At 48.6% G+C, this 13,091-nt stretch overlaps 1 protein-coding gene across 3 annotated transcripts in view; it reads left to right on the top strand.

The window, feature by feature from the left end:
• Positions 1-13,091, top strand: part of RagC-D (Ras-related GTP binding C/D) — a 22,172-nt gene extending 9,081 nt beyond the window's left edge. For all 3 annotated transcript variants that reach the window (XM_089571713.1, XM_089571712.1, XM_089571714.1), the window contains 4 exons: positions 2,636-2,750; positions 9,588-9,730; positions 11,884-12,032; positions 12,602-13,091. In XM_089571713.1, coding sequence (XP_089427839.1) covers positions 2,636-2,750; positions 9,588-9,730; positions 11,884-12,032; positions 12,602-12,750 — 556 coding nt within the window. In that variant the 3' untranslated portion in view covers positions 12,751-13,091. The remainder of the gene's footprint in view (positions 1-2,635; positions 2,751-9,587; positions 9,731-11,883; positions 12,033-12,601) is intronic.

Genomic DNA, 13,091 nt, shown 5'->3' with positions numbered 1-13,091 from the left:
AGAAAGGACATAATAAAGGAAATGGGTGCCATCACGGAGCATGCATGTCACTTTTTCCTTGTCAGCTGTTTGAGCTTTTAAACCTCTGAATAATATCTCACCTGAATGCCATCTCAGCATGCTAACACAACCTTCACGTGTGTTGGCGATAAAGAACGCCTCTAGATCTCCCTGCCAGCTTCGCCTTTGCATGTGGCCAGAACTCAAGTCCTTTCCAAATGTTTTTTTTTTCCTTTGCAAGCTTTGCAATTTTTGCTCTGATCTGCCAGCAAGCCTGGTTCACTGAGGTAACCCAGGTTTCCTGAATACTCCTGCAACCTAACATTTAAACAACGATCAGTTTGTCCAACGTAACTGGCACTGTAATACAGAAAGTTTGTTGGGACAGGGGAAAAGATTTAAAAATAAAGTGTCCCAACCCGTGCCACTGATACTGCATGACAAAGGAATGCTGTGATTGCTCCCTTATGGCAAACCCACTAATGTTTCCTTATACTGTAGGCCACAAGAACAGGAAATGCCTTGCATTTCAATGAGGTTTACCTTTGGGCACATAGACTTCAATTTTTTGGGAGCAGAGAAGACCAGGGGTGGTATTCTCCCGGTGTCGCCTTTTGCGACATGTCGCATTCGCTCTTCGCTGATTGGCTCGAGCCGCGGTGACGGCGGCGTGACGACACGGACCCGCCTTCCTGCTACGTCATCGTGATGTCGCCCCAATTTACTACGCTTAGTAGAACAACGGAATGCGCTGAAGCGATTCGCGCGGGCGACGGGCTGCCGTTAGCGTACGAACGCAATCGGCAGTTGCGGCTTTTGCGCCCTTGGCGTGAAAACATGGCGACGTCCTTTCAAGCGAGAGCCGCCCGCTTCAGCCAATTCAGCAGTCCTTGCGATTCCGGTCGGCTTGTTTACCGGCAACTACTGGTGTTGTTACTTTTTGCTGTGACTTACCTTGCTTCGACGATAAAGTTTAAGCTACAATTCAGCCTAGTTTTTTAGATACGCTCTCGATTCTGAAGCGCGCAAGCCTAATGGGACCTCCAGCTACACTGCTACCGTCTGCAACTGCCCGAAACGCAGCCGAAACCTAGCACAACCGTCCGGAACGAAAGAAAAATAGATTTGGAGCTTTTTCGCGGTGTTTTATAGACTTAAATGAAGTAAAGCGAGTTTATATTAAATTTGCAAATGTTTTTTTGAACATTAGACGTCATGTGATGGCAAATATTCTTGCTATAAAAGATACGAAACTACTGCTGCTAGTGAATCAGCAGTGGTAAATTGTCGCTTCTCGGAGTGAATGAATGCACCGCAGACAAAAGTGCCGGCGGCTTTTTCCGTTTCTTCGACCATCTGTAAGCACTTTTTTAGGCCCCACCCATATGCGACATGTCGCAAAAGGCGACACCGGCAGAATACCACCGCAGCTCGACTTTGTGTCTGCAGGCTATCTTTTTGATGCAGTGCGAGAGTGGCTTCACGCTTCGAGCCCTATATGACCAGCACGTGTGATCCTTGTCAATGTTAATGCAAATATCTAAAAACTGCAAACAACCATGTTTTGGTATCTCCGCTAAAGATGTCATGCCCTCACGCGCTGCTTCAACTCTTGTTTCAACTCCTGTCCCCAACTGTCAAAACCAGATGTGAGACCTGGGGTACAACAGCGCACCAAGCTTGCTTGCAGATTACTGCAAAATTTGCAAACCTTGCAAAAAAAAAAAAGGAAAAATACTGTATTAGAAGAGACTTATGTTCTGGCCACATGCAAAGACAGAGTTGGCAGGGAGATCATGGAGGTGTTCTTTATCACCAACACATGTGAAGGTTGTGCCAGCATGCCTTCAGTAGCACTAACACCAGGTGAGACAACAGTCACAGGTAAACAGCTCAAACAGTTGATTATAGGAAAAAGTGACACGCATGCTCGGTGGTGGTACCCATTTTCTTTACTATTTCCTTTCTTGTCAAATAAAGTTTCAGTTGACAGTTGTGCTATGTACAATCTTCTTGTTTCATCCTTGTCGCCAACCAGCGCATTCAAGATACATAGCAATGCAGTACCAACTATCCTTTCTTGTCGCCTTGCTAAAATATTAATTACAGTATTGCCTAAAACACAACTAAATGTGACTGAAGGATGCGACTGCATGAAACTGGTGGCCTGTTACCGAATAATTCTCAAACAATTGTCGCGCCGAACACACCATTCACGAATTCATTTGCTGGAACCCATTTTTGCAAAGACTGACTCATTCAAGCACAGTTTTTTTCCACGGACTGTTTCCGACTGGACCTCTCTTCCCGAGGCCATTTTCCAGTCCTCAAATTTTAGTAAAGCTCTTGAGAAGCATTTTCTCGAGTGAATGAGCGTTGTATTTCGTTATTCTGCTCATTGTTTGTAACCCCATGTATTTTCTTGGTATTTGTCATTTTCAATGCCTTGTATAACCCCTCCTGCATGGGCCAATCTATTGGCCTGCAGTATTTTGAAATAAATAAAATAAATATGCTGGATGGAATGGGGTGTGTTTGTAGTAAATCCTACTGGAATAATTAACAGGTGGTGAAAACAGATTTGCTGCCTGTCCTTTCAGTGCTTGACCTTTTGCTCTCCTCATTCCCTCTGCAGTTTCTATCTCACCAGCATATACGACCACTCCATTTTCGAGGCGTTCAGCAAAGTGCTCCAGAAGTTGATACCGGAGCTGCCGACGTTAGAAAACCTCCTCAACATATTCATCTCGGTGAGTGCCAGCTCCTCGTTGGTCGCGCTATTCAGGTGCCGTCAGACAATGGGATTTGCTGTTCTGTTTTTGCGTGTGGTTGAAAATAATGGCTGATACTGTGTTTGAGAAAAATGCGTATGGCAGTGGGAAGCTACTGGCCAAGCTCCCAAAAGCCGCCCTTGTGGTGATTGGCCATCATATTACAGTTTGCAAAGAGCGTCCATGCTGCTTATTCAGTAATGCAGCTTTCACAGGTTAGGCATGGCCAAACGTAGGTAAACAGTATGGTTGGCGTCATTGATTTTTCACACTAAAACTCTAGGACAGTGTTGTACAGGCGTAGGTAAAAATAATTGTCCTTTTGTTTGCGGAGACAGTATGGAAAACTCCTGCAGGAAAAAAACATAATCATTGCTGCACTGGGGTGCAAGGAAGAAGAAATTGAAGTACGTTTTAGAGTGACATCAAGTGGCCTTGTGGTGTCTTGGAAGTTGAGCCCAGTTGAATCTAATTACAGGAGACTCTTGTTAGTTTGAACTGCCAGTTTATTTGAAGTGATGTTCTGGTCCTGCCAAAATCAAGTGTGCTAAAATACTCTCCTCATAAAGACTCCGCATAATTTGAATAAATTCTTGGTCCCCTAAAAGTTTTAATTATCGAGTCAGCTATAGGTTTAGAAATTTTGCTTTCGAAGAGCGTGGCTGCACTGGTGCAAGGCAAGACCAGTTGGAAGTCACTGGGAAGAGGCCTCTATCTTGCTGGAGACTAAATGCAACTGATGATGACAATGAATAATGCAGTCGTACCACCATTTATTGCTGCTTATAAGTAAACTCCAGCTGCCGCGGTGTCTCAGTGGTTATGGTGCTCGGCTGCTGACCCGAAAGACGCGGGCTCGATCCCGGTCACGGCGGCTGAATTTCTTGGGAGGAGAAATTCTAGAGGCCCGTGTACTGTGCGATGTCAGTGCACGTTAAAGAACCCCAGGTGGTCGAAATTTCCGGAGCCCTTCACTATGGCGTCTCTCATAGCCTCAGTTGCTTTGGGACATTAAACCCCAATAAACCAAACCAAACCAACCTAGCTGAGCGAGCCGGAGAAACAGTGTGCAGTTCTAATTTTCCATAGTGGAATTGATTTGCACACTAATTAACTGCCACAGAGCGCGTACTACCTCTGGGTCTCGGCCGAAACTACGTTAGACTCCGTGAATAGGTCAGCTACGCATACAAGTCAACCCCGTAATTTCAGATGGTTGTTTTTGTAAAAAAAAAAAAAAATGGTGGACTTGCACGCGGCAGTATATGGTAAACACCAGGGAGCATCTCTATGACATAAGCAATAGGCGGCTTTAAAGTTGATCGCAATAAGAAAAAGACTACTACAGCAGAACCTCGTGCTTGATGCGAATTTCAGGATCATGCGAATTTGAAAAATTCTCTGGCTCGGGGTGCATTGTGTGCAATGGCCAGAATTTCAGATGTTCAGTACGATCTCCCGCACCATTACGGGTGACACAAACATGTGAGCTGAGACAGTACGTGTCCTCAAGCACTGAGCTCTGCCTGCACATTGCCAACGTCACAATCACCAGTCTTGTGGTACATACTGCAAGCGGTACATACTGCAAGTTGTGATCGGCAGTCACGCAGTACGCACCGCAAGTAGCGAGCAATGGCCGCACAGTCGTAAATAAAGGCTGAGCTCCATGCATGCAAAATTTCGCACGAAGGCCCAAGCAGAGGCAGCAAGCGACGAGTGACGCCGTACTGCGATGTGCTTTGCCCTTGCCTCTTGCCTCGTTGCTCGGTTCTGCCTTCCCGTCAACTTTCGCTCGTCTTCACCTTGTGGGCGATTCCTCTGCGCGGGGACGCACAGGCAGTGACTCGAGGTAGGTCTTTGTACGAAAGGGTTTATTCTCACATCAGGGGGGTCGGTCGTCGTTGGGGCAGCGGGGTCAGGTGGTCCACTCGCAGGGCTGGTCCAAGAGCGAGAGAGCGCCAGCCTTCGCTGTCGCGCCTTAAGAAGGCTTTTTCCTAGCCTCGCTCCCCCCGCCCCACCACTCGGGAAGAAGGGGTCCGAGGCTACCCGCGGTGAGCGGCGCGAGATTTGACCTGCCCGCGAGCAGACCCTACATCTCCCCCCCCCCTCAAACGTCCGTCCCGGGGTCCGCCAGTAGGCGTTCGATGACCTCCGGGTCCGGGTCGTTATCCATGGAGTCGTCGCAGAGTGGACCAGCCCTGCCAGAGGACCACCTGACCCCGCTGCCCACGACGACAACCGGCCCCCCCTGATGTGAGATTAAACCTTTTCATACAAAGACCTGCCTCGAGTCACTGCCTGTGCGTCCCCGCGCAGAGGAATCGCCCACAAATAATGGCGCCAGACCCTCGCTGGCCGTTTCCGGTTTGACACGTTGCTCCTCCATCGTGGTCTGTTTTTGCCTCAACAAGCGCACTGGCTCGGTCGTTGCCGTTTCTGCTGCACTGCACCATTGAGAAAGTATTCCTTTTGCCGTGGCTGTAAGGCAGATCTGCAGTATTAAAGAAAATCTGCTTATCAGTAGTGAAGGAGGGTTAACAGTTTGGAGTAAGCTACAGACGGGTGAACTGCAGGGTGAGATGAGTGTCGTGCCGCATGCTATCACTGGATGCTTAGTGCTGATGCAGTTCAGTGGTCGGTACAGAATCACTTGCAGTGCATATGCTGACTTTCTTGATTTTCTCGCTTGCAAGCAAATCAAGGTGTTTACGGGAGTGCTTGCTAGGCTGGAATGCACGGGCACCGAACAAAAGCACATTTCTGCTGATCGCTGTTGCTTGCATGAGGTTTCACCACTACCCGATAGGGCGAATACCGTTGGTCCTCGCCGCACTGCCTTGTCGCTCTTTTTCAGGCAAATGGGGCTCGCTCTTACGTCCCATTAGCCATAAACAGATCTGCGTGCATTCATTTTCATTGCTTTTGCACATGGATTTTGCTCATTTTGGACGATGTGAATTTTGGATGATACGAATATTTTTCGTGGGCTTGTAAGATTCATATCATAGAGATTCTACTGTACTTGGTTCCTATCTTTTGTTCTGCAACGCTTGCTGCAATGGCCTAATTTTGATCCCCTGCTGCATCAGAATGTTGACGTGTGCTCGTTCAGTTTTGTGAGGGCTGGATCCAGCCTTGAGCTTAGACAAGCTGTCTTACCTTTGTTGTGCGGAAAGCTACTTTGAGAGTCTTAAAAGCATGACAAGACAGTAGTAGTGACACGTAAGTTAATGCTGCGCAGTGTCGCTTGACACGCTTGTGTCGGCAACATGGGTGAAGGGTGCTTCATAAAGGAGTCTGAAAGCAGAGGAGTGCCCGCAAACATCTCTTGCCTCTTCTTTCGCACAGTCACAGATTCAAAGACGAAATTCTGGCATCTGGTGCCGCAGTCACCAGATGCGGATAGAACCATACAAGTCAGTTCCACCTGCTTGATCCTCCCGACTGACCTCATCCCCTGCTGAGGATTAAGGCTTAAAATTTGCAAGAAGTTGCTTAGCTGGTCTTCACTGGCAGTGACGTTTACTAATGCTGCATATAAGCTGACCTCTTGTAAAAACGAGCATGCAAATATCGAAGTGGAAAAAGGGACCAAAATCTGGAGCGGCCTGTTTGCGGGGTAAAAGGTCCATACAAGATGCAGAAATGTGCTGTCTGCCCCGTAACCAAAACTGGCGACTGTTACAAAGCATCCGCAAATGTCCCAACGAGCTGAAAGGACTTGCTAGGCTCCTTCTTGCAGCTCTAGTCAGTAACGGTCTTCCCTGATTTCCACTTGCACCTTACTTCTGAAATGATGCTCCTTTGCATCTGTTGGAGACGTGAAACTGCACTCTGTTTCTTATATAGCAGGCAACACTGCCAAAGGTAGCATGCCTGTTCGCACACATGGAGGAAAAAATAAACTAGGAGGGAGCATGACATCATGCGCTGAGCCTCTGCAAGCCATCCTCCTCTGACGCCGCTGCCGAGGGCCCTTTTGCGCACTGACTCTTGGGAAATAGGCCCTCCACAGTTACCAGACTGCCAACCAGCTTGGATCGCGGTGTTTTTTAGTGAACCGCCCGTGCTCCGATTTAGCGCAGAAGCACAGCGCCTGTCTTGCAGCTTTGTCAGAATGCGTACCGAGGTTGTCTGAAGGCTCCGCGTCTCAACACTTCTGCTGATTACACTCTTAGTTTTTGGGTGCGCTGTAGAAAACTTCAGGTAAACTTTTTATCAAAGGGTTCATCGGGGGCACTATGCACATTTGAACTAACGTCGCTGCACGATATGTACGTGTACGGTACTCCAGTGCCGACGTGAAGAGGCGTTTTCATGGTCTTGCTAGAAATACAAATTTGACATGCCCGCTTTGAATGTCGCTAGAATTCAGAATTTTTCCCAGCGGCGTGCGGCTGCGATCTTGTCACTGTTCAACTGTGGTTCATAAAGAGAATGGAAATTAATTTCTTTTGTCGTTATACACACATACGGAGCGTTTATTTCAGCGCATGCTATAAGTGGAGAACTCGAAAAGAGGCAAAGAAAACGAGCCTGTTAAAAAGGGCGCAGTGGCTTCCAGAGCACTTACGGCGGACGAACGTGTTTAACGAGCGCTCCGGCGTGCTGCATAATAATCTGTTTCTCGGGCAGGTGGACTTCGGCCTGCCCATGGGCCCGCCGTTCTCCGCTACCCTCGAGGCACAAGTTGTGCCGAATACACTCCTGCACATAAGCGGTTCCAACGTGAAATGCAGCAGTAAAGTATTTCTCTCTCTCGCTGTCGAGAGAGTGTGCCGACGGCTTTACGTCTGCCTGTGTTGCGCGAGGTCTCCCGGCCCTGGGCGTTAGCTTGTTTTTCGGTTTCAGAGCCGATGCTCGGAGTTGACACGGTGCTAGTTTCGTTTCTCAAGGAATGAGCTCAGCGTATTTACTCATCGATGGAACGAAACCTCAGGACGGCGTTCTTCCGTACGGCTCCTGCATCCCGGCACGCAGCATTTCATTGCGCAGCTCAGACGACCCAGCCGCACTTCGCAAAACGCACGGGCGCACTGAGGCACTGGCCTCTCGGCACACACAAATCTCCAAGCTCCATTGGCCTGTGAGCGCTTCTCAAATTTCGAGCGCAGCCGTTTTGGTCGTCTGACACAAGTACAACAAGAGAGCGTAACCGAAACCGAAATCTGGCTAAGAGCTACCGCTGCCTTGTCACGTGAGGGCCTATTTCCCATGATGCTTTCCATTATATTTTTTATGACTAGGCTTTAAGATTATGACATCACGCTCGCTCCTAGTTTTTTTTTCCTCCATGTTCGCACAGGCTAAGTCCGCGCCCAAAAAGTAGTTCACCATACAACCGCAGTGACCACAGACATATCCGTCCGTCCGGCGTTGCATCCAGCACCTGGGGCGACTCATCGACGAGCGCAGCTGCCAAAAGGTGGCGTCATATTCTTCGACAGGTGGAGCTGTCGGCGCAGCGGCATCGAGCGCTGCTCCGTCTTCAGTCGGTGTGTGGCAGCTGGTGGAGGAGGATGGCTCCCAAGCAGTGCAGCCATAACAAACATAGGCAGTCATTGGCAGTCGAAGTAGCGCGACAAAGGCCTAGCGCACTTGAGGCCACCAAAGTGCCCCCATAGTTTTTTCGTTGTGGCAGATCTCAAGGACCATGAATGGCAACCTCCTGCACTTCAGTTTACTTCTTGCCACATTTTCGTCTTGCAACTGATTGAAACTTCGAGAAGTGAGAATGACATGTGGTGGTATGAGACGCGGCTCTTAGGGCGAATTGCTCTTACTCCATCCGAGCCTAAAACATAGTCCACACTCGGTGAAAATTATAGCCAGAGAGCCCGCACACTGAGTGCCTCACAGCTTTGATGGCAATTTTCAGTGCTACCACTTCATTTTATACTGCTCTTTGTTTTCGTCCGACACACAGCAAGGTTTTGAGAAGGACAAATGATATGCGGCGTAGTAATGTGGTTTCGCGGACGCACTACTCCGCAGCCTCCACAGCACTGCCTGCAATGTATGAAATGGAGTATAGAGTGATAAAGACGAACGAGAAGGAAAGTGGCAGACGCGTTTGGAAGGGCTTCCGAGAGGCTGAAAAATGCTGCGCGGCCGCACCCGCTTAGCCTACAGCAACACCAGAGTGTGGAGTGAATAAGCAAAACATTGGCAGTAGCATGAAAGGTGTTTAGTACTACAGCCTCTTTTGTCACATGGTGTTGTATGGTCTGGTAAATTAATGTGTTCGATCTGCCTGTATAAGATTCCTGGGGCTGACCCCCCGTCTTGCTGGGTTTTATAGCACCTTTCTCTCACACTGGGCATTATATTCCAGGCAGTGCCTTTCATCTAAGCACAGCACAATGGTGTTGCATTCTCTGAGAGGGGTCTGCTGCCTAATGATTGGTAGGTAACAACCTGCAGAATTCAATTAAAACTATAAACGGATTTGTATCAATGCATTTCCTAGGGCTCCGAGGTGCAGATTGTTTTTTTGTTTAGGCGAGTGTTGGGTGACACAGATGTATTTGTGAGCCTGTGAGATTCTTGTCATTGGTATTTATTGTGAACGTATGCTTGAAACCCAGTGTATTAAAGTCGGCAGGAGGGTTGAAGGATCAGAATTCTGTTGTGTGAGAAGGGCTCAAACACCCAGTAGCCTGCTGTTGGGGAGTGGCCTACTCACTGAACTGGGTGACTCATTGCCTGATGTTTTGTGAAATCGGGCTTCAGGTACCTTTCGGTGTCGTACTTTTGAGCAAAGTCTGTGTGTTGCCTGGTCTAAACTCATCTGCTCTCAAAACATGTCTGCAGAACTCTGGGATCGACAAGGCATTCCTGTTCGACGTGGTGACCAAAATGTACATTGCGACCGACAACTCACCCGTGGACATGCAGTCATACGAGCTCTGCTGCGACATGATTGACGTGATCATTGACATCTCGTCTATCTATGGGTGAGTGTTAGTCGAACAGGATTGGCAGGGCTGTAGGATCACAGCCTAGATGTCAAAGTTGAGTATTTTATTGAGACAGGTTGCGTGGGAGGTAGACAAAAAATCGAAAATGCGTGAATCTCTCCCCTCACCAAGCTGACAAAGATTGGACGGAAAGTCTCAGAAATTTTGCTTCATGTTGTCCTTCCTGTTCGCCGCAGTTTCTGGATAGTGTTTGCATAGTTTGTGGAGCACAGGAGCTAAAACCTTTTGTGCTTAAAGGTGCACCGCATTGTTCTCTTCAGTTCCAATTAATCTGGTTATACAGTTGAACCCCTCAATAACGAAATTCTCGCGGCAACGAAAAATTCTGGCGCCCCCGGCGAACTCCCATAGGGTTCAATGCATTTGTCCCCTCTCAACAGCGAAGGGTTTTTAAACAGCAGTCCCGCATTAACGAAAGTTTGAGGTAGTGATCTGCAACATTTTTTCGGCACATCAGCCAGTCGGGAACATAGAATGGGCAAAACTGCAGCAGCACACTCATCCGACAAGTCGGGCCCATTCATTTCACCTGCCAACAAGCACCGGCGCAGCCATTTTTGTTTACTTTCGGTTGGTTCGGTAATGATGATGATAGCAAAGCAATTTCTTTTTTTCCCCGCTGAAAGCGGCTTTTTGCTAGCCCGTCTGTTGGCGACTACGCACGCACGTGACGTTTCACGTGACTACACCGCCAGCCAACCGGGGAAGAGCAAGGAACCTTTTTTTTCTTTTCGCTAGTGCGCCGACCACGCTATCTCGCTGATCTCGCCGTCCACCTTGTGCAAGCCGAATTCGCCCGCGGCTTGCTTGTGTACAGTGTTTTTTGTAGTTTTTCGACTGTCGCAAGCATGCTGCCTCCTGTAAAGAAGCGCAAGTTTTTGACGCTGCAGGAAAAGGCTGCAATCATCGCCGAAGCTTAAAAAGGCAGAATGAAGACGGACATTGCGGAGGAGTTCAGTATCCCGTGCAGCTCACTTTCTACGATTCTGAAATCAAAAATGGCATCATGACGGCACTCCAGAACGGCGCGCGCGCTCTGAACAAGACTTTGGCAACGCCGGTCTACGAAGACGTGGACAAAGCCGTATTTCAGTGGTTCCTGAACAAGAGAGCGAACAAGGTGCCTTTGTCTGGAAGCCTTCTGCAGCAAAAGGCGATTGACTTCGCATGCATTCTGGGGCACGACAACTTTAAGGCGAGCGCCGGATGGCTAAGTCGATTTAAAGCGCGGCACTGCATCGTCGCCAGTGTTGCCAGGGGAGTGTGCGCGCGTCGACGCTGAAGCAGCATCATCCTGGATGCAGGAAAGTTACGCAAGTAAGCTCGTGTGATGTGCTTGATACTTTCGATGTTATCCGGACTTTTCTCGGCGACCACGACGACGACGAAGCTATGCATAGCTTATCAAGCTGCGAAGCCAGAGTCGTCAAGCTCCTGCACAGCAATGTCAAGCAGAGCAAAATAAGCGACTTTTTTCATTAAATTTTGGTTCTGGAAGGTAATGGGTGTGCTTATTTGTCCATTTTCGCGACAGCGAAATTCTCACGACAACGAAAAGGTTTTCCTTCCCCGGCGGTTTCGTTATTGCGGGGTTCGACTGTATGTATTTTTTATGCCCTGCAGAGACGAGTCAAAAAGAATTATTGAAATTGGGGCATGCAAACGAAAGTTATTGCACTTACAAAATTCTAAATAGAAAGATCAGACAAAAACTTGTTTCACTTGCCCATTTCACCCACTAAGTGCTAAGACTGGGCACTACCAATACAAACTGCCTTGTTGGGGCAACCCACAGCTACGCATTGTATCGTCCCTCTGCATACGCTCTGTAGACAGGGCAAGGGCGATGAACTTAACAAGTGAAGCTCCGTTTTGTTTCTTTGTCGGCAAGATTGGAAGGAGGCTAACTCATATGATATGTTATGACGCATAGTGTGTTGTGAAGATTGGCTCACCACAACACATGGGGAAGGAACCCCGACGTATCAAAAACACTGTTTGAATGGCTTGTCGCTAAGCAGCTTTGCGATGTTTGCAGCCTTTGTTTGTCGTTGTACTAGGGAATTTGTGTGTGCGCCATGTCACAAAATTTTTGTGAGAGGAGACGACTCTTCCCCTTGTTCCCTTAGCCTGCAAGCGGATGGTGAGGGGAGCACCTTTGACAGTGAGTCGGCCAGCATCATCAAGCTGAACAATGGGACGGTGCTGTACCTGCAGGAGGTCAACAGGTTCCTCGCGCTCGTCTGCATACTCAGGGACGAGAACTTCGACAAGCAGGGTGAGTGACCGAGGTGGTCGCATAACCGCCTGCTTTTTCACCGAGCTAGAAACTTGAGGGGATTCACAGCTGTGACGCCAGTTCTCGCTGGCCAGTGGGCACATTCCTTACTGCATTCGTCGTCACTTCCAGGTGCCACAGCGGAATCGTAAAATGATCTGACAATATAGTGATGTTTTTTATGTGGTGAGATCGAGAACTCTGCAGCATCCCACAAAAGCAGTGTGCCGTACTTCACGAGCTCAACATGTTCCGAATGCGGCTAAAGCCGCGGTTTTGGAAGTATTCCACCGGTGCTAAATTTCGCACAGCTAAAGGGGTCATGCTTTGGTTTCGATTGTAAGACGACCTCCCCAACTTTGGATTTTCAAATTAAAAAAGAAAAGGTTGACTTGCAATCGTGTAAATACGGTAGTCCTGGTCGGGTATGCTGTTTGTACCAGTGAAAAGCTTGAAATGGTTTGTGCCAGTATTCAGCATCATCACGGTGTGGTGTACTAGTGTTTGGAAACACTGGCACAGATTGCGGGTGCGCCAAGCCTGGTAATGCTGGCGTGGGTGTTTTACAGGGCTCATCGACTACAACTTCCAGTGCTTCCGTCAAGCCATCCACGAGGTGTTTGAGGTGCAGTGCCGCACGTCGCAAGCATCCGGTACGCCGGGATACAACAGCTCCGCAGACCTGAACCTCAGCAATGGCTACCCGGAGGCCCGATGAGCTCGTCCAAGCCCCGCCTTCTTTCCCTAAAACCTGCCACCTTTCTCGTGTACATAAGCCCTTTGCTGCTTGGAGGATCACAGACAAAGATCAGGTCGCGGAGAGTCGACGATGAGGACACCCCAAAAAGATTTAGCCTGCCGGCCCCCCCCCCTTAGGTATCGAGACCTCACACGTGCACTGCGGAGCACACGTACTGAAGCTTTAAGAGGAGACGTTTTAACTCATGCGACCCCCCCCCCTCCTTTTCCTTCTCTTTTTTGTGTGTGTGTTCCGTCAGTTATTAAGTTATGGGATTTGTGTTAGTTGAATAAAAAAAAAAATGCTATGTTTCATTACAA

Source organism: Amblyomma mixtum, chromosome 2 (genome assembly GCF_055824585.1).
Source record: "Amblyomma mixtum isolate Tamu chromosome 2, ASM5582458v1, whole genome shotgun sequence".
Taxonomy (NCBI): Eukaryota; Metazoa; Arthropoda; class Arachnida; order Ixodida; family Ixodidae; genus Amblyomma; species Amblyomma mixtum.
The sequence above is the reverse complement of the archived record's forward strand: the minus strand, read 5'-3'. Positions and strand labels throughout refer to the sequence as shown.